Consider the following 27967-nt stretch of genomic DNA (forward strand, 5'->3'; position numbering starts at 1 on the left):
TTTGGCAGTATTGAAACCTGAAGGTTGAGATTGGAATATTTATGATTCCGTGGATTATCCATTCACTGACAGGTCGTTCTGACATTGTCAACGGTAATCTTTCTAGTTTTTCAATGCTCAAGATTGTATAATCAGCACCCTTCTGCGCCATACCGATTTGTCTATCAGTAAGGTTAAAGATTTGGAATAGTGACGTTGTGTTGATTAAACGCCAAGGCACATAGCCAGAACGCAGATTTTGTAACGTCCAACCAAGCTGTACAATAGAACGCAATTGTGACTGACCATGTTGTAATAATAGTAAGTCTTGCGATAATATATCGATTGCTGAAGACACAATGCTGTCCAATGAAAAAATTCTGGAGGACAGAGTCATTAACCCATTGTCCACTACAGAAAGTGATTTTTCCACATTAATACGGTCAATTTCCCGTATTCTTTCTGCTGTCTCAATTTGAGTAACCTTCCAGGCCTCATTGTATGCTGCATATACAGAGGCTGCTATGAAACGCTTATGACGCTGTTTGCGTGGTCCCAGTATGAAATCACGCAAGTCAGCACCATCAGTAAGTAAAGTTAGGTGTTGCTTAATTTCAGGCAGTGTGGAAGTTTGTAGCCATTGAAGGCATAATTTGCCCACACTGTAGGTTGTTATTATCCCTGGGTGATGTCTTTGAGGATATCTAGGGTCTGGCCTGGTCATTTTGAAACCCTGTGTTTTATTCAGGAATCTATCTTGACAGTTATTTGTATCTGTGGGCCAGATCAACCATTGTTTCCAATCAGGATGTGTTCTGTTTTGGTTAAGTATATGGTTTATGTCTATTCCTTCATCTGTATCAGAGTTATTGCTAAACATTGTTGGCTTTGGAATAGATAGGTTATTTAAATCTTTGATTTTTGCTAGGCCAAGACAGGTGGTTTGTTGGACGGTGTCATTTAAAAATATCATTTGTTCTGGGATCATGCAGGCTCAAAACAAAGCTTCTAAACCCTGTACTTGCCATTCTTTTGTACCCCAAACACTTTTCAAATCAACATGTTTGTCCCAATAATCAAATCCAAAAGTATTCATTTTTTCAAAGAAAGAATCCGAATATATCAATTTTGTGTTGGTTATCATGGTTTTCATCCCTGTCTTGTTTGACAATTTGTAATAAAATGTTTCAGCATTACTAGTGTTAAAACCTTGAAAGTATGAGTATTTGTCATAAACGGTTCTAGAGCTCCCTTTTGGAGGTGTAGCACAATGTTCCCATTGATTATAATTTAAAACATTTCTAGGTTGTGCAGATTTATGCAAGAAATGGTTACCATAGTGGTTATAGCAATACATACTATCATAATTTGTAGAACCCTGCAAATAATCATGTTTTGTAAATTTAGCAGACATTACTAAGTCAGACATCATATTGTTAATACTTTCAAAGTCCCAATCATCAGCAAATGAGTTTGGTTTTGCAAAGTCACTCAAAGAGATCTTGATTTGGTGTGGATATTTCAGGATCTCGACCGGACCATAAATTTCATAGTCAGTGTTGTCCCAGGCTACCCCACCAGGTATTGGAATTGCTGTGAAGTTGGCTGAAGAAAGTTCTGAAGAAAGTTCTCGTTTCTCGACGTGTGAAGATGTGTGTGGTTTGAGGACCAAGTTGATGTTCTGACTTGCTGTGTCCATTTTAGCATATTTTCCCTCAATGAAGCGTCCCAAGGTAAATACCATGATGAGCCAAAGTATGAGGATAAATGCACCAAAACCCACCCAAAATTCAATCCATGGAGAAACCAGATATGTTTCTTTTAGTTGTTTCAAAAGTTCCTTCGCTTTGTCTTTAAAGGATTTTGATGATGGCTGTGTCTTTTGTTCGCTGAAACCGTCAGAGGAATCATCGAAGTTGATGAAGTAACCGGATGCAGTTCTGTCAATTGTTCCAATTGGTTCAGGATTTTTGTTTCTTGCATTGTCACTCGGCACTTCATTGTAGATTGGTGTGTCTCTGCTAAATGTTTTTATTTGGGTTTTCAGAGGTCTGAGTTCTATTACATTTTTGCATAGTCCTTCTTGTTCTTCTTTAGGCGTTTCGAATGTGATGAGCCTTTTTGTTAGGACCTCTGTACTGGTAGCAAACCTTGGTGTTCTGCTACTTATTGGGAGTCCACTTGGCCTACTGTTTGTTATCGGCCACATGTTGTGGTTTTACCAGGTCGATGGATACAACTCGGTTCTCCTTTTTTCCAGCAAGTGGCGGTAGTACAACTGATCTTGTCCCGTTGACAGACAAGACAGGAACTGCTTTTCTGTAAGAAGGCCCAAATTCCTTCTTTACCGCGATCTTTTCCCTGACTAGATCCCCGACTTTTGGAATCCAGACAGGTCTTGCTGGGACAGGTGGTGATTCTTCAGTGGTTGTTGGCTGTTGTTTCAACTGTATGTTGCTCAGGTCTTTTCTTGTTTTGTTTAAGTCCTGCAAAATAGCCAAACGGTCTTTGACATCAAAGGTTTTTTCTATTACCACTGAAGTCTGACTATCAAGGTCAGAGATCAACATCCTAATTCCGAATAATAATTCGTACGGACTGAATCCCTTCAGAGAATTTCTTGGCAAGTTATTTAGACTACGTTGGACACTTATTAGATGTTTGACCCACCAAGCTCCCGAACCTAGTATCCTTTCTATTATAGATTGCTTTCTGTCTTGGTTTTTTCTTTACACCATCCCATACCCTCAGGAAGGAAGTGAGAAGATTCCCGCTGGGCTGTGCTCATTTGGCCATTCTTTCCCCCCCCAGGCTGGATTGCCTGAGAAAAAGAAAAAAAAAAAAAAATGGTCGAACGTAACATGCTCTTAGCGTATATGCCATTTAGACTCGCAAATCTTGTATAACAGTCCGGACGTCAGCCGAGTGCTGTGGATCTACATTATAAGTGGGAACTAGCCTGTATATGTTAATCGCAAGCCATTCTTTCAGGTGGAGATGTTATCTGCCTTGATACGACGAGGTATTAAACTGCTTCTCTCCCCACTGCGATCTCTGTTGCAGTTTGGGCAGTTTTTTACAAACATGGTGTAGTGCAGGCTCATGCCTGGCCACCAGTACCGTGATTGTAATTCTTCCAGAGAATCTTTTAATTTAAGGTGTCTGTGACCCTCGCCCATGTGTGCGTCTGCGATTAACAAGTTTCTCCTGTCCATGTTTGGAATCACTCTATCCCCCACTCCAGGGATTCGAGCAAAAGGAATGGAGTTTGCATCTATGATGTATGTGTAATTGAGTGGATAGTTGATCGGTAACGCCGAGCAGTCGCCTTTTGATGACGTTTTTACTGCCAGCAATGTTTCGCCGTCAATGTATTTTAATGTACGCTTTTTTCGATCTACGGGAGCCGGTTTACTGGCTGCCGCTGCGGCTGTTTCAGCCAATGAATTCCCTACAACGTGAACGCCATCACGCTGGTGACTCAGTGAGTGAGTCACGTGAGTCTTTGGTAGTTCTTTCTTCAAAAGAGCTATTTGTTCCCAGAGAAGTCTCTGCTTTATTGGTGCATCTGTGTCATCTTTGTAACCGTTCTGAATCCATGTCTGCAAATCCTTGTTATATGCTTTGACGCAGAAATATGAATCTGACACTATAAGCGTCGGGAATTCGCGATCCGCATTATCTAGCGCCATTTTCAAAGCTAATATTTCAGTTTGTAGTTCTGAATTAGTTTCTACTGAGTGTGATTTTGTTAATAGAGGTCTTAGTTTACCTCCGTGCCACACTTCTTTTGTAATCTCACATGTGGGATTGTATGCATGTTCTCCCCAAACGGAGGGTTGAGCATGTCCGTCTGTATAGATTACACAGGCGTAATGTCTTAGAGGCAGAATGTCGATTGGCAGAGGATACGTTTTTTCATATTTTAGATTTTTCAATTCTTCTAGTTCTGGATCAAAGAAGTAGTATACTTTGTCCGTTGTGATTGAATTTACCCATTGCAACCAATCTGGATCCAATGTTGTTGTTGGTAAATTACACGGTGTTGTTAATGCCTCGAAGGCTGATTCAGCTGTTCTGACTGTGATATGTCGACCATCAGCTATGTCTTTTTCTCTAGCTATTGCGGTTTGAACTGCTTGAACCATTTTTCCTTTGTTGCTGAATCTCTGTTCAGCTTTTGTGTACAAATGTGATTTGAATGCAATTGGTACCTTTTCTCCCTCATTAGAGGTCAGGTATGTGTATCCGCATTTCCCTGGGATGACTCGGATCACAAGGTTGCGTGTATTATCACGGGTTTCTAATTTTGTTTTAATTAGCATGTCTGTTTGTAAGGATCTCAAAATTTCTGTGTGAGTTTGAGTCCAACTGGATCTTTTAAAGTCTGGTTTAATTAGATCGTAAAGGGGCTTGACCCTTTCTGCGTAATTAGCAATGTAAGTTCTTCCGAAATTTAGGAAGCCTAGAATTGACTGTAGGTTTTTTAGTGTTTTAGGAGCTTGGATTACGGCACATTTCTCTAGGAAATTGTCTGCCAGGCTTTTACCTTCACTTGATAACTCATATCCTAAGAATAGGACCGTCAGATGGGCAATTCTGGACTTTTTGAAGTTGAATTTGTAACCCTCTGCAGCGAAACCAAGTATTATGGTGTTCACTCTTTTCAAGTGAGTCTCCAAGTCATCATCTGTTAAGTAAATGTCATCGACATAAGATAATGCTTCATCATCATATTGTTGTAGTAATTCTGTTACTCTCGCTGAGAATACCCCCGGGCTATTCTTGTACCCCTGGGCTAACCGACAGAATTGTTTTTGAGTGCCATTTACTGAGAATGCAGTTAAATATCTGCTCTCTGGTGCTATGTTTTGACAAAAGAATCCGTTGGAGATGTCCAAGGTTGTTTTGTATTTTTTGCGCACTATGTTATTCATTAGTGCAGCACTGTGTGAGTTTTGCACTGCAAAAGTTTTGCAACATGTGTTAAGGTGTCGGTAATCCAAAACTAGACGGTACGAATTGTCTGGTTTGGAGACCGGAAACAAAGGATTGTTCATTTGTGAGGTGCAAGTTTCAATCACCCCTTGGTATTCTAGCTGATCTAGTATTTCATTTACTTGTTTTTTAGCTTCTTGCTTAATTGGGTACTGCCTTTGTGCAGTTGGTTGTGATTTTAACTGGACTTTGTGAGGAGGAGAATCCTCATCCCATCCTACGTGATTTTTATATAAAGCAGGTGCTAAGGCCACTGCCCACTTTCTAGCAAGTGTGTATTTTTTATGAATCGGTATTTGATTCGAGAAGGCAGGCATAATTACTTCTTCGCCATGAGGGCACTCCCTGACAAACTCAGGTGGCCAGTCTTTTTCAGCTAGAAGGATGTCATAGCCCTTGGATAGGTTATCCCAAAATAGTCCCCTTATTTTCCTAGTCTTATCTCCCTCTATACGTAATGTTATCTCGTATATTTTGTGGGGCTTGCTAACTCTGGTATCTGCAGTTTCCACTTGAAGGTATTCATTCGTGTCCACTGTCTCCAGATGATTCATAAGGACTTTGCGAGCTATGCTCACCTATGCTGCGCTGTCTAGCATTGTCTGAGCCCACTCTCCGTTTTTCAATTGTGTCCTCAGTATTCTCGGCATTGTTAACTACCTTGATACTGGCTACCTTCTTTTTTGGAAATTGTGATTTCTTTTTCAGTTGAGCAGGTTCCTTGTCTTTGGACTTGGCGTGCTCTTCTGATCGTCCTCTTCTTTCCGATTTCTGCGAGGAATTCTGAAAAGATTGAGAGGGACGTGTATCAATGTCTTGATATCTATCAGGTTTTTTAATATTATCCCTATTTCTAAGGTTATATCTATTCCCAGAGGGTTCACTCTGAGGTGACCTTTGTCTCGGGTTTGGAGATTTCTCTCTTCGCCTAGGAGACCTTCCTCTGGACTGGAATTTCTTTTCTTTAGGATTGGATTGTTTGTTCCCATCCCAGTTCTTTTTTGGTGAATTATTATTATTATTAAAAAACATTTTTTCTGGACTTGTAGTCAGTTGCGGTTTTACTGGTATTCCACCTAGACTATCTCTGCCTAGTTCTTCATAGGATTTTTCTATGATTCTGGCAATTTCAGCTGGTTGGTCTGCTATATCTGTCTCTTTTAACCTCTGGCGGATCGCCACGTTTGCTGCTTCACCCTTTATGTTGGCTAGTAATATAGCCGAGACCTGCTTGAAGTCTTTTAGTAATTTCATACCAAGAGTTAAAGCAGGTTCTGGACCATATTCATCTTGAATTTGTTTTAGCACATCTGGTATTACCGAAATGGATGGAACACCGTGCGTTTTTGTGTAGATGGAAGCAAAGACTGTACCCCAAGTGTCACAGTCCTCAATGTGTGGTGCGATTCCCATTGGGAGACATATAGTCAGAATCCTGTGTTTTTCTAGCGGGGTGGTGTCAGGAAACACCGCCTCTATTTGGGTGATTTTCTGTGCCAACCAGAATGGTATCTGTTCCCTTTTAGCTGGAACCTTACCTAGGCAGGATTGGATGTTCTGTGGTGTAATTTTATTTGTGTTCCCCTGGTGAGAGGTCAGCTGTGGTAGTTTAATCGCTGGCTGAATTGTAGAAGTCCGCATTACATACTGAACTAATTGTCTGTGAATTTTTAGTAGTTGTTTTAGCTGTATTAATAGCTCTGGTGCAGTCATCTCGTCGATGTCTGGATGTGGTGTGTATCCGGCTAAGACCGGCCACGTTGCTCCTGGTCTTCCTAAAGGACCGAGCCTTGTAATGTGATTATTATGTTTTAGGGCGCCATCAAATAAGAGCAAATGCTCTTGGAATTTGAGTGGTACTTCCACCTCCTCGAAAGGAGTGTACGTTTCAGGAGGTTCCTCTACTTTGTAATAGTGGAAGTACTTTGTTACAGCATTTGCTGCTGGAAAATGTATCCATGTATAGTATACCTCTGTCTGCCGATATTCGTGTGCCTCAATTACGAATATGACTGTGCCACCTCTAGGTGTCAGTCCATTTTCTATAAGTTTTAAGGTTATAGATCTCCTTTTGGCGACCTGGATGAGTATTATATCCGGGTCTGCTGTTTGCATGGTAGCATCAGCATCTGCTATTTCAGTAGCTAATCTAATTGCCTCTCTTTCTCCATCACTGTCTCCCATTTTACTGACAGGATGGTATTATTTTTATTTGCAGATCAGGTTTCTTTATGGAAACAGAGATTAGATGCACAATTTTCTGGAACTGTTTTATCCTTCAACGTTGACTAGACCAAGAACCATACATAGGAGTTCCCTCCTGCGAGGTTTTGGAGGATATAATAACCTTTCACCCACTCCAGACGTCTTTGGAGTATTTTGGAAAAAGGGGTCTGAGTGAGAAAGCACGACTGAGTTACTCTAAATGTCTTACGTTAGTTTTATCGCCCTTTCCAAACGCGTTGGGCGCCATGTAGTGTAGTTCCTATTTTCCCAATAGGCTCTGCGCATTGGAATAGTACCTACAGCAGTAAAGGCCTAGGCCAGACGTTAACTAGGTCTACTACTGTCGATACTAGACTTAATTTTTGGGTTTGCCAGCTAAGCTCAGAGTTCGCTAGAAACTTTCTCGAATGTTCAAGGAAGGAATTAACTTCCCTGATTAGACAAGAAGGGATTTAGTTTCTGACAACCATAGAACATGACAACTTTGCTCTCCCCTAATCAAGAGTCAATCTCCAGAGTCGTGTGAGCACAAGGCAATTATTTTACTCAGTCAGTACGTGCATTCTTAGTCTCATCAGAATGTAGAGAAAAGGAAGAGACGGGCGTATTCAATAAAAGATGTTATTTATTGATCAGTCTCTTTTCTCGTACAAGAGAAATGGATCGATATTATTGCAATACTTATAGTTAAGTAAAGTGCATACATTAGAAGCAATAGTATAAAATAATACTGTAAAAACATTGATATGGTTTCTGAGCCATATGATGTTTAAAATGATTAAAATATATTTACATACACATATACATTTGACTAAACGTACTCAACTGGTGTTTCTAAATACGCCTACCCCGTGTACCTGACCTAAGTCTAATGCGTGGGCGGGAATAGAAAGTTACAGTTTAAGTTAAGTTTGTTTTTGCCAAGTGAATAACTAAGGAATTCTCTAGGAGGGGTTATTCAGTTCTGTACCTGGAATTTAGGATGAATGAGGAATGGTATCTCTTTCTCTGCTCTCGATATTCCAGGCTGCCTGCGAGGGCTGCCCAGAAGCGCCGGTGCTGGGTCTCTCGGCTTGAGATAGCAGCGCGTCTCTCAGCGCGTCAGGAAGGCGGGGCTGCTGCCTGCGGGGTCTGCTTCTGCTCTCTGCTTCGGCAAGTATGGCTGCTCCGTCTTGTCACCACGCGTGTGTTTGCATAGGGCAAGGTCGGCAATATTTATACCTTAAAGGTGCCGAGATTGACGTAAGGATAGACATAGGTACGTCAATAAAGATGTCATACGACTTGCTCGTTAGCACATTCTTTTGCAAAAGTTCTCTGTGAAATCAAAACAATGGCCGCACGGATTATCCAGGTTGTCATAGGTTTGATTTGTTATGAGAACGTCGTATGCCTTATCAGGGGCTGGAGGAATGTCGCTTGTCTAATTAGATCTCAAGCGTTATGACCTAATCAGATAACACGTTCCTGTGCCGTAGTGTGACTGCGTCAGATAACGGTATCTGCATCATGGGGAATTTCTTGCCTCATGGGCTGACTGTTAGTTAACTAGCTAGGTAGTTTAACCAGAATAGGGTCAGGAATAGGGGGATCGATTCAGAACCTATAGAAATACACGACAAAGTTGTTGTTAAATGTGACAAAGTTCTCAACAAAGTACCTGGATGCGTAACGCAAAGTAAACAAAAGGCTCGTAAAAGGGGAGATGCGTCGGTTCCGTGATCCCGGGGAACGGTTGGGTCCTGCCTCAATGCTTGCGCAGAGTTGGAGACTCGTCGTGAGGCTTACCGGTGGAGGTGATGCGAAGATTCTCGGCCTGCGGGCCCGTTGCGGTGCGCAAGATGGCATCTTGATGCAATGCGATGATCCAGTTGCGATGCAAGAAAATGGCGCCCTTGATGCAGCGGTGCAATCACGATGCGATGACGCCCTGGCAGCCTTGCGACGACTCTGTACTTTGGAGCCGCGACAGGCCCAGCGACACGCTTCTCCGGTGATGCAATGGTGAATCTCACGACTGATTTGCATATGGCCATGTCTGAACTGGGGTGGCTTGGTGAGCAAAATAACAATGGATTAAACCCAGATCTGTGACTGGGGGTGAATGTTTTGCCATTGTGAAACATTCCGTCCATCATCTTGTGTGTTTTGCTGTTCACCCTATGTGGGAAGGGTATGCCCAGATGTGGGTCCCGTGCTCACTACGTCATTGGAGTCAAGCTATCCTGGCTGATGAAGGGTGATAGCCAGAAACCGGTCCTAGGATGCTTGATTCCGGTCCAGGGAACACATGGCTTGGCAGTTCAGGCTGGACTGTTCCCATGAGGCACAGGGTCAAGACTGATTTGCATATGCCATGTCTGAACTGGGGTGTTGGTGAGCAAAATAACGATGGATTAAACCCAGATCTGTGACTGGGGGTGAATGGTTTGCCATTGTGCAACATTGCGTCCATCATCTTGTGTGTTTTGCTGCAAGCCCACCAGCGGCATTTGATTTATAAGCCCTGGGCACACATGGTGCACTGAACTAGGGGCTGACAGATAAATCAAATAACCCAATCATGGAATAACCAATTAGTTCATACATTTAACATAGGGAGCACTTGCACTGTGGCACTGATTAGCAGTGGCACAGTGCCCAAAGCATACATGCAGCAAAAACATATCAAAACAGAGGAGGCAATCTGTCAAAATGGAAGGGAGACTCACGGCAATTATGCCAGGTCTAACACCTGCCCTTACAGCCTGTTTGTGCAGGTTTAAACTGCCATTTCAACCTGTCAGAATAAACCATTTGTCAGACCTAAACCTTCATTTTTAATGCATATAAGTCACGCCTTGGGTAGGTCCTAAACCACCCATGGGCCAGGGTGCATTTTATTTAAATAGTTGGACATGTACTTTTAATTTTTAGAGTCTCCTGGAAGTGAAAAACTCTTACATTCGTTTTTCATTACTGCAAGGCCTACCTCTCCCATTGGATAGCATTGGATAACCTTGTTACATTTAATAAGGGATAACTTTTCACTAGACGCAAGTAGGGAAGCTGAGTTTGGTCTCTAAAGAATTGTAATTTAAAACCCAATTTAATGGTGTAGTTGGATTTTAAGTCACAATTCTGAACCTGTAGAAAGTTGGTATTTTTTTGCCGTAACCATTTGGTGCCTGCAGCCTGTTTCCTGGGTCACATGCCTACGTATAGCTGGCAGTTTGTCTTTGTGTATTGATCCCAGACAATGATAGAAGGGGGGAATTTGTGTTGGCAGATTGGGCCATCTATGACTTGATGGGGGGGTGGAGCTGTCACCTATCACTCTTGCACATCAGAAAGACTCTGACTCAGCAAATTTACGGAGGGTTTCACACTTGTCTTTTGTGCCTCCAGATACGTTGGGGCCAGAACAGAGAAGCAGGAAATTCTAGACACTTCCATAGGAGGAGGACTATAGAGGCCTCTCCCACTTCAAAGTGGGCACCCAGTATACATAATGTACACTCAAACCCAACTCTTTAGTGCACTTCTGGACCTGTGGAAGACTCACAAGAAGAACTGTGCTCTGCTCTGATGCAAGAAGGACTGCCCTACTGCCCAGCTACTCTGCTGCCCATTGCCCTGCTGACTGAGTGAGAAGGTTCTGGACCTGCATCTTGAACACAGGACCAACGGAGTGATTCCAAGGGCAAGTTAACGGGATCTGATCAGAGCTGGGGGGGACAGAAAAGACTCCAACCATCTTGGACCCTGACCCTGAACATGGACTCTACCTGCTTTGAGTCTTAACTCCTCCAAGTGGTGCCACACAAGTGTTAGACCCTTGGAAATGGGGCTAAAAGTGCTCTGCCAGCCAGCTGTGTACTCTACTAGAACCAACGCAGTGCAATGCAACCCCAACGCAGAGCTTCATGTGAACCAACAAAGCACGACACAGCCCTGAGGCAAGCCCGCATCGTGCCCTTGCAGCTCATCAGAACTGCAGCTTCACGACACATCCTCGACGAAGGACCTCACACCATTTCTCATGACCACTACTGTGCGGAGCACCACTCCACAACCAGGATTTAAGGTACACTTCTCAGTGGGACTAACTCGGCCCTAAAGGTTGTGCAGCTTTTCCCATTCTTTCTGCTAAGGTCAGCTCAGGTGTTAAGGCAAGTGACTTTCACCCTTCCTCTCATTCAGTATTCCTTTCCTTTTCCCATGTCGATTTACCCATCTTTCATTCTTCCTTTCTCCTGTTTTCTCTTCAGTTGATGCTGAATAACTTTACAGCATTAATTATGAGATTTTATCTGCGAGTTGCTGACAGGAGAGGCCTTTCAAGAATCTCACCCTGCTGTAGCTGCTAAAGCAGGGGGTTCACAATGCCCCTGCTCTCCCTCACATACTCATACTCTTGATAGAATTTTTACCAACTCCAATGGGATGTGTATTAGGGACATAACTCCTCTCATATGGTCTGATCCTCAGGCAATGGCTTTTGTGACCATCTCCCCTTCTCCATTGGAAGGCTCTGTCCACATGCCTATTAGGCTTCAATCTTGTAGAAACTGGAGTAAGATCACTGAGGAAGACATGTAAAATGCTTTCAACATCACAGCATTGTGCATAGACCTTTTTCTCTGGCTGCCCGGTAAAGAATTTCTCCAGTTGAGTGGTGGCAGATACAGAGATTGTCAACCCTTTGAATGTTAAGAAAATTACTAGAAATAAATCTTCTGCTCCCTGGTTTTCGGAGAACCTTACAAATCTTAGCTGGAGCTGCTGCAGGCATGAGCACAAATGTCGCATAAATCTGGATCCGGCCCAGAAAGACAAGAATAAAGTGCTACTCCTAATGTATAAGCACACCATCTTCAAGGCTAAATTTGCTTTTTATATGGGGAAAATAAAATCGGCCCAAAACCCCTCTAATGAAATGTTTAAAGTTATTTAGCGCCTCTCCAAGCCCACCCTCTCAGCAACTCATGAATACTTCGCACACTTTCTGCAATTTGTTTCTAAGGCAAAATCTTAAACATATACTCGGAGTTTGTTCACTCCACTGTTCAAGAGTGTCTGACTAGGATTTTCGCTCCCCCTCTCTGAGACATCTTGTGTTGCTATCTGTCTTTTTTTTCCGATCTCAGTATCTCAAGTTAAGGAACTCCTGATTCAATTGCTGAAAAGTTGGCTAGGACCTTTAATCAGATACTGGAAGCGGGAGTTTATCCCAGCCAATGGAAAGAAGCCACTGTCATCCTTCTGCCAAAGAAACCCAATTTACATTTGGAACACCTCAAAAATATTTATTCATTTTCCTTACTGCCTACTCCTACCATTATTTTGCAGAAATATATTAATCAGGAGCTGATGACATTCATCGATTCCCATGATTCCTTTGATTCATTTTTTTAAAACAATTTTTATTAGTTTGACAACAGAGTACTATGCCGTACTTGTGAGAATCATAACAGCCATATTCATCTGCATTCCACATGGTATTCACTAGTTAATCAATACCTTTCAGCAGGAAAGTCCATTGTCTCGTCTGCATTCAGTTTGTTTCACCAGTTTCAGTGCAATTCATGTGTGTATGCCGTATAAGTGTCCATTAACAGCTGCACCCCCCACCCCGACCCCAAACCAACCTCAGTCACCCCCAACAATCCCCCCCCCTCCCTCGTACCCCCCAGGCGTGTCATAGTGGTCCCCTCACTGGAACGCAAATAGGCACAAAACCCTGAACGTATCAAGCAACGGGATCAATGGAAGCACCGTGGTAGGAAGCGTCTCGCATGCGGGTAGGGGCAGCATTGTGTTGACAGCCCACGGTGGAACCCCAGCAAGTGCTGCGATATGCTATGGTGGGCATGCCTCGGGACTATTCGCTGGGGCATCAACATCCTCATCTTCAGGGGCTGTAAGTTCCATGACCAGCCTTCCCCAGGCTCTCGCCCTCTCCAACGTCTTTTCATTACCCGTTCTGTGTGCAATTTGTAGCCGGACAGCGCCCTCACAGTCGGCTCACTTTCAACGTTCATCCCTCCATTTATCCAAACTAGGGCCCTTTTTCGCTTTCCACTGGGAGGTTATTGTTCTCTTGGCTAGCAGGAAAACCAGGTCTATGAATTTGCTAGTGATTTTGTTCTTTGAGGTGTGGGGAAACCAATGGAGGATACAGTGTGCCATGGAGGGTTGTAGGTCTCTCTCTGTTACATCCATCAATAGGGCCATCACCCCCCTCCAAAAAGAGTCAAGAGACGGACAATCCCACAACATGTGTTTGAAATCAGCTTCAACCACTGCGAACCTTGGGCAAGACGCTGACTGGGTTAGGAAATACTTATGTAAGCGGACGGTGTTAAGTATGCCCTATGTAGGATGTGAAAATGCACTAACTGGAATCGCGCGTTTCGCGTGCTTTTCCAGGCCCTCTCTACTATCCCATTTCATGTTGTGTCTGGGATGTCCTTCCCTATGTCAGTTTCCTACTTCGTCTTCAGGGCTGTTAATGGGGGTAGGGGTTTTTGTGTCATGCGCCTGTATAAAGATGTTACTGCCTTGATGGTGCCCATGGCCACTACAACATATTGGCAGCCCATGGAAGTAGGTGGTTCTGTGAGGCCCGCCTTCCAGTATTTTCGAACCGCGGACGTGAGTGCAGTGTGAAGCAACAAGCAGCTCATATCGATCTCGGAGGTCGTCAAAAGGTATCAGGGCACCGTCCTCGTACAGGTCTCCTATCTTCAATAATCCCTGTTGTTCCCAGGCCTCCAACCTCTGCCAGGTGCCCCCATGTGGTAGAACCCTGCACATCTTCAATGGTATGTCAGGGGCGTAAGGGGTTCCTATAGACCCTCTTCGCAGGTATCTATTCCAACATTTCCGGGCTGTGGCAAATTCCCGGGTAAGGTATGTGTTCCCGAGCGGAAGTCACAATACTATGCGAGATAGTACGATCAGGGGGCCTGACAGCTCTCCTGGTGCACCCTCTTCCCTAGTGGCCCTCGCTACCCATTGTGTGAGCCATTGGAGCTGGGCTGCTATGTAATACGTTTCATAGTCCAGGACCGCTAGTCCTCCCTCCGCTCGGGGCTGCATAAGTGTGTTGAGGGCCGCTCTGCGCCTGCCCGTACCCCACAGAAAAGAGCTGATCATCGCCCTGAGCCGCTTAAAATAGGCTGCCGGAATTGAGATCGGAAAGGCTCTAAAGAAGTATAGTAACCGCAGAAGGGTCACCATTTTGAGTAGCGCCACGCGTCCCGCTACTGACAACGGTAAGTACCCCAGAAGTCAAAGTTAGCCATGGCTCTCCTGATCGCCTTCCAGACGTTCCCCTCAAGTATATCTTCCTGCTTGTGATAGATCACCTTGCCCAAGTAGGGCAGACATCTCTCTACCCAGTTCACCCCGTCAATGGTCTGAGGGCAAATTCTGCCTTTGCGCACAGGGAAGAGGCACGATTTCGCCCAATTGACCTTTAAGCCAGCTACTGAACTCAGGGTCCGCAGCAGGGACTTCGCCCCCTGCAGTGCCTCGCCTGTATCTGCCAGGAACATTAAGAGGTCATCCGCATAAAGTGTGATATGGTGGATCTGACCATAAACTTCGAGGCCTCGGTACGCCCGCCCCAATCGAGCATGTGCCGCCAGGGGCTCCACCGCCATAGCGAATAATAATGGGGAGAGGGGCCACCCTTGCCGCGTGCCCCTCCCCACCTTGCATGCCTCAGAAATCACCCCTCCCGTTCTGACTCTGGCGGTCGAATCTGCGTACAATAGAGCCGTCCATCGCAAAAAATCGGGGCAAAGGCCCTTCCGTTGCATTACATGAAATAGGTACTTCCACTCTAAGCTGTCGAAGGCTTTTTCGATATCTACAGCAAATATCGACGCATTATCCACCTCATAGGAATCCGCCTCCAAGATGTGTAGGAGCCTTCGTATATTAAGCGCTGTGTTGCGAGCTGGGATGAACCCAGATTGGTCGACATTTATTAGGGTGGGCATGTGGGGAAACAGCCAAATTGCTAGTATCCTGCACAGGATTTTGTAGTCTAAGTTGAGCATGGACAGCGAGCGGTAGGCCTTTCTATCCCAAGGTTGTTTGCCTGGCTTTAGTAAAGGAATAATGATCGCCTCCCTAGTGGAGTCCGGCAATCTACCTATCCTCTTGGCCTCATTATATAAAGTGCGTGAGGCGAGGGGCAAGGAGATCAATGTAAGCGAGATAAAATTCTACTGGGAGGCCATCCGAGCCCGGAGTTTTATTACGGACCATACTTTTGATGGCTACTCGCACCTCCCGTACCTCAATCCTTCGCCCCAGCAGTTTCACGTCCTCGTCGCCCAGCTCTGGCAGGCTCAGACCCTCCGTAAAGTTCTGTAATTCTTACTCAGAAGGGAGTATTCTGCTGCGATAAAGCTCTGTGTAGTAATCAAAAAACAAATCATTTATCCCCTGCTGATCAAAGCAGGCTACCCCCATCTGGTCTCGCAGCTCCAGTATGATTGAGCCGCGACGAGCCGGATTGGCCAACCAGGCCAGGAGGGCCCCCGACTTATCTCGCTCCGAGTGCGCCCGTGTGACATATTTTTTGTAATCGAAGCACCGCAGGCGCTCTACATTCGCTGCCACTGCTTCTTTGACTTCTAATAATTCATCCTGCTTTGCCGGATTTTCAGGGCGCTCCATCTCCAGGGCGCGCAAGTGGTCATCATCTCTTTGGATATCTTGCATGAGGACCTTCCGGGTCCCAGCCACAGCCGAAATACATCTCCCTCCAACGACCGTTTTACAGGCATCCCACTCCACGGTTATCGCCCCAGCAGTCCCCTCATTGAACTGGAAATATTCTGCAATAGCCGTTGCAATGTTGGTTCGGAAGTCTTGATCGTCAAGCGCTTCCGGTCGCAATCTCCAGGTGGGGATTTTGAGGCGCAGTCATGACCATCTCAGCTGGACCAGCAACGGATTATGGTCAGAAATAGTTCTAGTGAGATATTCACTACTGCAAATCTCCCCGTGTACATCTGGGGAGCATAAGAAGGCGCCAAGGCGGATGTGTAATTCGTGCAAGGCGGAGAAAAAGGAGTAATCCTTGATCAATGGGTGTTGGGCCCACCAAGTGTCTACTAATCCCCAGGTCTGTTGCCAGGTATTACGCGCCTCTGCTAGTTTATGTGCTGGTGCATTCGGGAGGGGGGGTGTGAGTGATCCAGGTCAATATCCGTGATACAATTAAAATCACCCCCCAAGTAACAGTGGCCCTGCAAGGACTGTCGCTAGCTTGTGTGATAGAAGAGAGAAAAAGGCAGGTTGGACCACATTAGGTGCATATATACATCCCAGCGTAAGGTCCCTCCCATTTAGTTTTCCCTGGATCACCACATATCTGCCCTCTGGGTCAATCAATTGTGTCGTGCATTGGAATGGAACCCCAGCTCTGATCCAAATTAGCACCCCCCTCGCATATGCAGAATATGTAGTGTAATAAACCTGACCCCTCCAACGGCGTTGTAGGTCTTTCCCTTCTTTCGCGATGAGGTGGGTTTCCTGGAGGAATGCGACGTGTATGCCCCTACGAGTTAAGAATGAATGTATCTTGTGGCGCCTAATCATAGTGCGCATGCCCCGTACATTCCATTGAGACATGTGTAGCCTAATGTGGGTCCCATTGCTTACAATGACATTGACAATGTTCCACAGCTCCTACCCACGTGACATGCCTGGTTCCCCTGAACAAAAACCCTTAAGTAAAACATGCCCAAATCCCCCTCCCAGGACAGGCACCCAACGAGGCATCCCCATCCAAATGATGAAAATGTGCTTACAAAATCTACCCAGATAAGGCTGCTTGGAGCTTCAACCCAATGGCCCCAGATACTCCCCCAACCCCCTTCCCTTGTAGTCTAATACCTCCAACCAGGCCCCCCCATGCCTCCTGTAGTGCGCTCGGTCAGCCCGCCCCCACACAATAAAGGAGTCTTGAGGACCAATAGTCAGCGCAGATACCTCATAGATTCTGTCACGTTGCCCCTGCTGCCCCCTCACCCGAACATTCCATCCGACGTTTGCGGAATAGCCACTGGAAGATCTGCAACCGAGAGCCCATGGGTGCTGCTTGAACTGGGGCTCTCCGCTCCACTCTTCACACACTCTGAGTTGCTACTGGGTGGGCTAAGAGCTCCCTGGCTAATGGCTGCTACCGCAAAAAACGCCTTGTCTCGCTCCTGGCGCCAGTCTGTGGGAGAGACAGGCCTTTGTGTCGGCAGTGTGGTGGGTGAGCGATTTCGAGGCGAGGCCGCAGGTGGCGAGCGCTCACCTGGCTCCCCCTGGGTTTCCAGCCAGTCCCAGGCAGCCTGCGGCGTGAGGAAAAAGTGCGCACCCCCGTCAGCAGACACTCGTAGCCGGGCCGGGAACAGCATTGCATAAGGGAGACTTAGTTGACACAATTTCCGTTTAACTGCTAAGAAAGAGGCTCCTTGGCGCTGCACCTCTCTAGTATAGTCCGGGAAGATCATTACTTTGCTGTTCCCAATGCGCAAATTCTGTAGCTCCCTAGCCCTCTGCAGAATAAAATCCCGGTCTCGGTAGTGTAGGAGTCTCACCACCATTGGGTGGGGTGGGGCCCCAGGTCTTGGTGGGCGAGCCGGAACCCTGTGTGCGCGTTCCAGCGTGTAAAATGGGGATAGGCCCCCCAGCATCACCTCCGCTTTTAGCCATGTCTCCAAGAACTGTGCTGCATCAGATCCTTCCTCTCACTCCGAGACTCCCGCTATGCGGAGGTTGTTGCGCCTGGAGCGCCCTTCGCTGTCTTCTGCTCTCACTACCAACACGTTGACCCTATGCACCACCTCATTCAGTGTATTTTGCAAGGTGGCGGCCGTATCCGGAATGACTTTCATGGTGGTCTCGTTAGACGCCACCCGCTCTTTGAGTTTCCGGTGGTCATCTGTTAGCAGGGAAAGATCCAAGCCGATGGCATCCATCCTCTTCTCCAGTGCCTCCCTCGAGGCTATGATGGCTTGCATGATGTCACCCAAGGAAGGGTCCCCGGGCTGTGTGGGTGCACTACCCCCAGGTGTAGATTCCTCTTCATTCATGTTGTGTCCCGATTCCTCGATCTGCAACACCTCAAATCCCTTCTTCCTGGACACTCTGCCCATCCTGAAGACCACAGGTGGTAATAGTTGACCAGAGCAACGGAGTCTATGCGCTCACTTCCCCTCGGGTGGGGATCCGATGACTCTTCGCAGGTCCAGGCAGGTCCGCACAGGGCTCTCCACTGGGCGCTCCCCACCAGCTCTCGGTACAGTCAAACCGGAAGCATGGCAGCCGGCAGTAAGCCCCAAGTATTCCAGTTCCCGAAGTAGCTACATCGCTCAGCTCCGCAGTGTGTACCAGATTCCGCCAATGCTCCTCAGGTCATGCCAGCCGTACAGACCTCATGTCTCTCCTCAGCTATAATCTCTCTAAGAAATTCGGGCAATGGTCTCCTGCACCTGCAGTCAAGAGTACCTCCCCGGAGTGTCGCCCCCAGTTCCCTCCTCTCACCTTGGTTCCAAGGAGGTCACAGCAGCCACCACGCTGCTCCGGTGTCTGCTCAACTTGTTCCCAGGTCTATGCTCTGCTGCGCAGGTCTGATCAATTATGAGGTCCACCATGAGGAGCACGCAGGCAGGGGGGACGCTGCGAGGTCAGTTAGCGGTCCCCCTTCCCCAGCCTCGGGGTAGTCTCCAGCGCACCCCTGCTCACTCCATCCACAATTAAGGGGGTGCTGCCCTCCAGTCGCCAAGCCGAAATCTCCCCCAACAACAAAGAAATGGGCGCCAAATCACAGCGTGTGCGCCGCCATTTTGGGGTCAGGCAACGCGCAGCGGGCCAGCAAAGGAGGACCAAACGCCCAAACTCGCCATCTCCTTCCTGTAGGTAGCCGCGGGGGTCTGCCTCCTCCAGTTTGTGTCTCATTGGCGCAATCAGGGCACTCCCAAGGCCCCCCTGTGGCGGCAGGCGACTCTTGGTCAGGCGTCTCCCTCGCAACCGCTGGTCGCCATTTTAAGTCTCTGTGCAGCGGGCCTCTCCGAGTGCGGGGAAAGTTTGTTCTGCCCTGTTTGTAGCACTCGTTAGCGCCTCACGCTCCTTCGGCTGTGCTCACCGGGCTTTCCGCTCCACATCACGGGATCGGGGGCCTGGTATAGGTGTCAGGATCAGTGCGGGAGAAGGGCGGTCACGGAGGAGCTCCGGAGACCGCTGCCGCCTACATCGGAGCCCAAGCCACGCCCCTTCTTTGATTCATCTCAGACTGGATTTAGGAGTGGGCTCAGCACTAAGATTGTGATATTATTGGCAGGAGACATCATCCAAGGCCAGACAGACCATGGTGGGGGCGCTATTCTGGTTATGCTGTACCTGTCGGCAGCCTTCGATACAGTATCTCCTAAGCATATGGTCCAACACTTTCAGCACCTAGCGGTGGGTTACAAGGCACTCAGTCTTCTACACTCCTTCCTCATAGACAGTTGTCAGCTGCAGACAGTTTGGGGGTAAGGCTTTCAGCCTTCCTTGTGGGGTGCCTCTAGGCTCCTCACTCAGCCCTATCCTTCTCAGTCCCCATGTCTCTCGCATAGCTGCCCTGGTGCACTATTTTGGATTCCAGGTTCTGTTGTATGCTGATGACATGCACATTATCATGTCAATAGCTGACAGCATCCCTCTGGTGCAAGATAGGTTTAAGAAATGCATGGCAGGAATCAGTAACTGGATGAAACACATTTTTTTAAAGTTGAATGCAGACAAAATCGAGGTCCTGGTTTTTGGGGCTCAGCAGCCCATCTGGTCTGAACTTTGGTGGCCTCCATTGTGTGGTCCACTACCCACCCCAGTGGAGTCAGTCAAAAATGTTGGTGTTTTTTTAAATAATTATTTGACTTTTAATGGGCAGGTTAACCACATTACAGTTACTTGTTTGTACATCCTTAGATGTTTGAAAAAGATCTTCCCATTTATGCCAGCAGAGCTCTGCAAATCAGCGCAGTGGCTTTGATTATTTCTCGTTGAGACTACTGCAATGCTCTATATTTGTATGTTGATTATGATGCCTCTCTGATTATTGGTGTATACACTTTGTTACTTCTGAGCTTGTTCCTGTCTCAGTTTAATATTTGCTGAAAAACATATAAGTTAATTTGAAATCCAATGTAGTTGATCAATGAGTCGACATTTGTGGCCATACCACAAAGTGGAGCTATTTCATGTTGTTGGTGGTAAATTTAGGTAGGGCGTGATGCAGACACTTTTTGTGTTAGGAAAACACATTGCTGGAGGTGGTAAAGTGTGACCAAAGTATTGCATATATTTTTTGTGGCATTTCTTTGTGATGGTGATGTGGTTTGTTATTTTTTAGGGGTGGGCGTAGTTCGCAAAGTAGAGCTACGCGTAGCTATGCAAAGTGCACTTCGCACTACGCGAGCTACGAGTAGCACTTCGCAGACTGCGTAGTAGCATGTTCGCACTGTGCAAGAAGTCATTTTCAATAATTGCACAGTGCGGACAAGCATCCGACACTGTGCAATCATTGAAAACGACATCTTGCACAGTGTGAGCTGTACTTCTCTGCTGCTCGAGTAGATTTTTACTCGAGCTGCAGCTTTCTCAACGCGAACTGGTAGTTACGCATCGCGAGCGGTTGCGGGCATGCGCGACCACTCACAATGAGAAACCTGACTTCCCCGCGTTGAGACGCACATGCCTTTAAAGTTCGAGTGACAATCAACCATTTACCACTATCCAGTGTGATAAAATACCACTGCTTCAGTATTTTAACTATTTAAGACACCAGTCACCCCAAAACTCCGGCAGAGACTTAAATTAACACGTGTAATGCTCACTTTATCAATTCAGGCCTTGAAGCTGTGACCTATGTTATACTCTCTCATCTGGCCAAGTGTCAGTCCTGCACGAACAATTAGGCTTTACTTTAGTTTAACAATGTGGGTCATGATGTACCTTCTTTTGAATGTTCTTGATATCATTAGAACAAGTTTTTTTGAGACAACAGATCAAGGGGTAGATGTATCAAGCCTTTTGCGATTCGCAAAGGCCGAAATTCGGCCTTTGCGAATCGCAAAAGGCTTTTTTGCATTTTTAGAAATGTATCACAAAATCGCAAAATAAGGAATCTCAAACATTTGCGATTCCTTATTTTGCTTAAGCTTTTAAGGAATCGCAAATTTTGCAATTCCTTAAATGCGATGTATGTGGGTTTTAGAAATTGCGAATTTGTGTTAAGAAATCGCAAATTACCACCAACTTGTAGTTGGTGGTTATTTGCGATTTCATTTAAAAATGCCCTATTTGGCATTTGTGAAGGTGGCATGCAATGCACATACATGCCCTTAGGGCATGTATGTGCGCCATATGCACACACATGTACATTTCAGGGGTACAGAAGGGTGTCTTTGAGACACCCCTGCACCCTTGAAATTATTCTCAATTTGCGAATTCGCAAATTGCGATACGCAAATTAAGAAATATTTCACAATCATTCCTATGGGCCTCCTGGCCCATAGGAATGCATGGGAAATTATTCCTTAATTGCGAATTCGCAAATCGCGAATTCGCAAATAAGGAAGACTAAGAAATCGCTAAAAAATAGCAATTTTCTACATACATTCCATTTTGCGATTTCTAAATAGCGATTCCTTAAAAATCGCTATTTAGAAATCGCAAAATGGAATCTTGATACATCTACCCCCTAGTTACAATTTACTACAGCTGGCAAGCTCTAAATCCAAGTCTTATACATTTTGCTTGCCTTTATCGTTGATCATCAGTAAGCTAATACCCTTCACTAATACCCTTCCCTTCACCTCTTCAAATTACGTTCTTCCTGTCTTCCTCACAGCCTTTAGTGAAAAGCAATTAAGCTCTCCATGAACATTACCTGCCCGTAAAATTGATACTATGGGGATCGGGAAGCACACCGGGTCCTGTGTGAACAGTGCACTTGATGTTTACTTCTCTATTTCCAAACAGAAATTTCTTCTGCAGCAGGCAATCCTGGTCAGCAACTGACCTAGAACCAAGAATGCTTGCAAACATGGGCCTCTAATTCTAATCTTTGCATGTTAGCCAAGTTCTGGGCCAAGGAAGTCAGAACAGTGCGGTGCAGGAGAGGTATCACTGCCAGGAACCAGTGATTCCATGCTCTAAACTTGCCCCCTACTTTTCTTCCCACAGGCCACCACCCAGCAGGTAGATACTGCAATTCATTTAAAATTAATTATTTTAGAATGTATAGATTTCACCTCCATCATCTTTAAGAATAATTAGAGAATCATCGTCACCTGTGACTTCAACATCTTTGTTGAAGACCCTCCCAACTGCAGTGCTGTCTCATTTATTATAAAACACATTTTGGGCTTCATCAGTCAACTCCTGGCCCCATTCACAATGTTGTTCATACCCTCAAACTATTCCTTTCTAGCATCCTTCTATCATTCCTACCATCGTTCCCATAACACTTCCCAACCACTCCCATGTCGCTCAAACACCTCTATGTTTGTCTTCCATCCCAGATACGGAGCAGCTTGCTTTAAACACATATGTCCAAAATAATTTAATTCCCTAACGCTTTTGACAACAAAACAGTAAACTTATATTCGGTCTCTCTGATTTTCCATGCACTCAGTCACAGAAACATCAACCATTATTGGCTACCGAAATATATTTCACCCTCCATCCAGTGGAGGATGATTCTATGTTATGTTATGTTATGTTATCTTTATTTGTTATGCGCACAGCTGCTCGAGCTAAGGAGCGTCCTGGCGCAGCGACAAGGTAGGACAATAACACAACAAGAACAGAATAGGCGTAAAAAGTAACTGGGTTTAAAACAGAAAAGTTTTAACTGCTCTCCTAAAAAGCATGAGATCCTCCATCTGGCGGATATCTAAGGGCAAAGAATTCCAGATGGTAGCCGCTTTGACGCGGAAGGAACGCCCTCCGGAGCGGCTAAGCCTAAATCTAGGAACCACGGTGAGGGCCTGACCTTGAGAGCGAAGGGCACGCGTGGGTATGTAAAAGGAAACAAGATTGGACAGAATTTGGGGGCCAATACCTTTCAAAATTTTAAAGGTTAAGCAAAGAACCTTAAAATGGATTCGCTTCCTCACTGAGAGCCAGTGAAGGGAGCGGAGAACATTGGACACCGAGCAAAATTTGGGCAAACCAACAATCGCTCTGGCCGCCGCATTTTGTACTCGTTGTAAACGAGTAAATTCCGCCTGATTTGCTCCAACCAGGAGAGAGCTGGCGTAATCCAGGCGTGAGATGACAGTGGCCTGGATCACCACCTTCCTGGTAGGAGCATCAAAGTATTTGAGGATAGGTCGTAGTCCTCGCAGCAAGCCGAAGCAGCAGGCGGCTGTTTTTTTGGTGTGGCCGACAAAGGTAAGGCCGGCATCCAGCCAAACTCCCAGGTTTTTCAGCTCAGACACCGGGGTCGGAGTTGGTCCCAGTTCCGGCGGCCACCATTTGTCCCCCCACAGGTCCACCTCCTTCCCGACGACCATAACCTCTGTTTTGGTGGCATTAAGCTGGAGACAGTTAACTGTCAACCAGCTGGCCACCGCCTTCAGTCCATTCTGAAACCTGGGGGCATCTGGCTCCGCGTCCCCGCTGAGAGTAACCGCTAGCTGAGTAGCGTCTGCGTAGGAGACCAGGGTCAAGCCCCACTGCCTAGCGACCTCAGCCAGCGGTCTCACGTATAGATTGAATAACGTGGGACTCAGCGAGGACCCCTGCGGAACCCCCATGGCCAGTGGCTGGAAATTGGACTTAAAAGGAGGGGTGGCCACACAGAAGGAACGGTCGTCAAGGAAAGAGCGGAACCACTGCAGAGCCCGGCCGCCAACGACACAGTCCTCGAGCCGATGCAAAAGGATGGTATGGGAGACCGTGTCGAAGGCGGCGCTGAGATCTAATAATATCAGCGCCGCCGTCTGACCAGCATCCAGCACCGCTCGGAGTTGTTCAACCATCACAAGAAGGGCAGTTTCCGTGCTGTGCCCAGCACGGAAGCCATGTTGCGTGGGATCAAGGACATTGGTCCGGGCGAGATGTTCCGACAAGATGATGTTAACATGGGCCTCCGTTATCTTTGCCGGCCAGGGTAGCAGTGAGATGGGGCGATAACTTTCCGGTTTTGAAGGGTCCAGGGTAGGTTTCTTAATGATTGGGGACACCACCGCCTGCTTCCACTTGGTTGGGACCACACCCGACTCCAGCGAGAGGTTGACTAAGGAACGCACAACCGTACGTCCCATAAAAGCCTGATCTCTGAACAAGGCTGGTTTTACTGGGTCCAAAGGAGATCCAGACTTAACTCGCAAAGCAAGTTTGTCAAATCCCTCTAGAAGGAGTGGAGGAAATGAGAGCAGAGGAGAATGGACTAGGGCCCCATTCTGAGTTTCCCGGTCATTACCTATGCTAGGGAAGGCCCGATAAATATCCTGGACCTTTCCCAGAAAGTAGGTGGCAAGGGATTCACAATGAGCGGTGGATCCCACAACCGCAGAGGGAGGCCGTTTCACCAGGAGGTCCTTCATAGCCCTGAAGATAATCTTTGATGGATTAGAGCTGTTACGGATTTCGGAAGCATAATATGCCGCGCGCGCTCGACATATTGCCCGATGATAGCTCCTGACGGAGGCGACATATGCAGCTTTTAAATCAGCCTCATAGGTCCGCCGCCAAGCTCTTTCCGCCCGCCTACAAACTACCTTCAGGGCATGGAGGGCGCTGTTGTACCAGGGGCTTGGGTCTCTAGAGCTGATTTTGCTAGGTACTATCACAGTCTACTCATATTAAAACAAAATATTTGTCCAAATTAAAGAAAATGGAGGAAATCCAAACACCAGCTGATCAATTTGACTACAAGTTTCTTCAACAGTGATGCACTCCAGTCATCAACAAAAAAGGAAAGAACTTTACTGCTTCTAGATTTGACTATGGCCTCTAATCGTTAACAGTTTTAGGTGCCGCCTGGCATTAGAAATTTAACACTTGCAGCTCCTCACGGCAGCAGCAAAGAAATAAGGGGCTCCATCCCAACAACCCCAACTTCCTCGACGACTGACTCCTCTTCTAGCTTTTTTCCATTCTAGAAGTCTCCTCAAACATGTATACAAAGCAATTCAGAAAATCAGTCTTAGTTCAGGCTCATATGAAGGCTGTACTTGAACCCGAGCCCAGTGCCATACTCAGTCATGTGAGACAAATTTCACATTTATACTTACTATTATCAGTGTAAGCTGGCCTTACCAGAGAATGCCTACTCTCAAACCGATCACATTTCCACAATATTGAACATTATTTAGTCAGGGATGCATGAAAGTGTTTTTTGCCTCAATGTGTTGTTTTTAAACCAGTTTCTATATTTTTTTCCTGCTAAGAACTTGCGTTATTGTAGGTACTGAGGGGCATATTATCAAGGGGGTTTATCTCCGCTTTTTTGGCTTTAAAAGCCAAGAAAGCGGAGATAAAATTATCTCCCTATTACCTAGCTGTCGCTAACACCAGTTAGCGACAGCTATTAGGAGATAGCGACCATCTTGGGCCCCACTTTGCATGTCAGTGATATTTATCACTAATGACATGCAAAGTGGGCGTGTCAAGATGTTAGCGACTGGAAACAGTCGCTAACATCGGTATCTCCTATTACCAACTTTTGGAGATATTCGCGCTAAGCGCGAATATCTCCAAAAGCTAACACCTGCCCCTGAGCAGTTCTTAGCCATGTTATCCAATGGGAGGTGGATAACATGGCTAAGAGCATTAGCTCGGTAATGCATGAATATCGCTGACTTTTCAGCGATATTCATGCATTGCGGCCGTTTTTTATCGCATTTGCGATAAACCTTGGTAATACCAAGGTTCATCTGCGATAAAAATCGCCGCAGCTCTGCGGTAAATTTTTGTCTCTAACCAAGCAATAGCGATAATTATCGCTATTGCTTGGTAATATGCCCCTGAGTTGCTGATTTTTAAAAAAAAACTTGCGCATTGTCATGTGTGACACCTTCACAAAGCCTTTTCTTTTCAGTAACATGTTGCATTCCAGACGTTGTAGTTTAATTTATGAGGTTGCTCACACATTCAGCATGCAAAATGATCTTGCTAAAGGACTCCCTTAAGGTGTAGCAGATGACATTGTCCCTTGGTAACTAGGGAATAAGTTAGGAGAACACAGTATCATCAGAAAAGCAGGCAAGGTCGATTAGCCATACATTATATAGATTAAAAACACTCAACCCTACGTGAAAAGGATATTGTAGATCACCTTGAACTTCTGTAACCTTTTAAAGGAACTTGGACTAGGGGTTCATAACTTTACATTCAACAACTCCTTCCTATCTTGCAATATCCTGCTAATGCACAGTTAGGGAAACTTTATCCCCTATACAGTGGACAATATTGAAAACCAGTGTCTTTGAGTGCATGGAATGCTGGAGTATAGAGCCATCATTATTGGAAATAGTGATAAACAAAGACAGCCAAATTCTTAGATGGAGTTTGAAACCAAAGCCTAATTAAGATTTCAAAGATTCACCCGAACATCCATGCTGAAATGTTCATACACTGATCAGTGACTCCTATCACAATGCAGAGAATACCTTGATGGGTAATCCTAATATACCAGGTTCCAAATACTCCACCCTATCATGGTCCAACATAGTGTTCACAACTGCAGCTGCTTGGGACGGAACTGTAAAAATTGCATATAACAGTGTTTGGTCACTTACCCTTCAAATGAATATTTGTTAGTGTTGGGCATATCCAGGATGTCCATGAAACCCCGGTTACCTGTACAAAAAACAGACATAGTTAAAATATGTGCCATTATAAATGAAAACCTCCCAATGAATTGCTGTCTTCCACCTAAAACCAAAACACTCATTCTCTATGTATATTTCAGCAAACTTGGTTGATTTTTGCATGGATTTATATTCATTATTTCTATAAACCTTCAATTACTAAGAAATGGCTACTCTTGTATGTCATAGCTACAACTTGTGAGAACAACAGAAGATACTTTTGTCTGAGAGGCAAGGTGGCTGAGCGTTTAAAAAATCCTGCTTGATCTGAACCAGCTAAAGGAAGATGGCAACACTGTGTGCAAGCTCCTGGCCCTGCACTGTGGGTAATTGCTTGATCTCGGTACACCCCAGACTGGACACCGTTGGAAAAGATATTACGAATTACATAAAGAAAGAAAACACATCAACGGCCTTCTCTGTCTCTACAACTGGGATCTGGATCAGCAATTCTGTATCCGCCTGGACTGACTCAACCCTGCTACAATTTAGGTAAGAGTTGAAAACACTCCGTTTCAAAGAACACTACATCATGATGCAGTAGCAGGCAATTTTTGCTCTACGAAACCAGACACTTCTCCAATCTCACATCAACTCTGCCTTTTCCTTTCACCTTGTACAGTATTCTGCTGCCTGTTGGGTAGGTTCCACTATGTAAATACCTCAAACATTCAGATATAGACATATTTATTTAATTTTTGAAAAACTAGGTTTAGATATTGATTTGTGCCGGTGCCAGCACGACGTATGGTAACACAAACAGCCGCACCATTCAGCTTCCCCATGAAAATATATTTTGCATGGAAAAGCATACACAAGTGAAGCACTAAAAGACTTTGCATGACGAAGCACCATGCCCATGATAATATATGCAGTGGGGACTAACTAGGAGGGAACAACTCAAA

At 45.7% G+C, this 27967-nt stretch overlaps 1 protein-coding gene across 1 annotated transcript in view; it reads right to left on the reverse strand.

Annotated features, from left to right (window-relative positions):
- Positions 1 to 27967, reverse strand: part of CDH23 (cadherin related 23) — a 1152220-nt gene that overhangs the window by 29632 nt on the left and 1094621 nt on the right. The window contains exon 40 of the mRNA XM_078641088.1: positions 26991 to 27051. Within this exon, the coding sequence (XP_078497214.1) occupies positions 26991 to 27051 (61 nt within the window). The remainder of the gene's footprint in view (positions 1 to 26990; positions 27052 to 27967) is intronic.

Source organism: Lissotriton helveticus, chromosome 5_1 (assembly GCF_964261635.1).
Source record: "Lissotriton helveticus chromosome 5_1, aLisHel1.1, whole genome shotgun sequence".
NCBI classification, from domain to species: domain Eukaryota; kingdom Metazoa; phylum Chordata; class Amphibia; order Caudata; family Salamandridae; genus Lissotriton; species Lissotriton helveticus.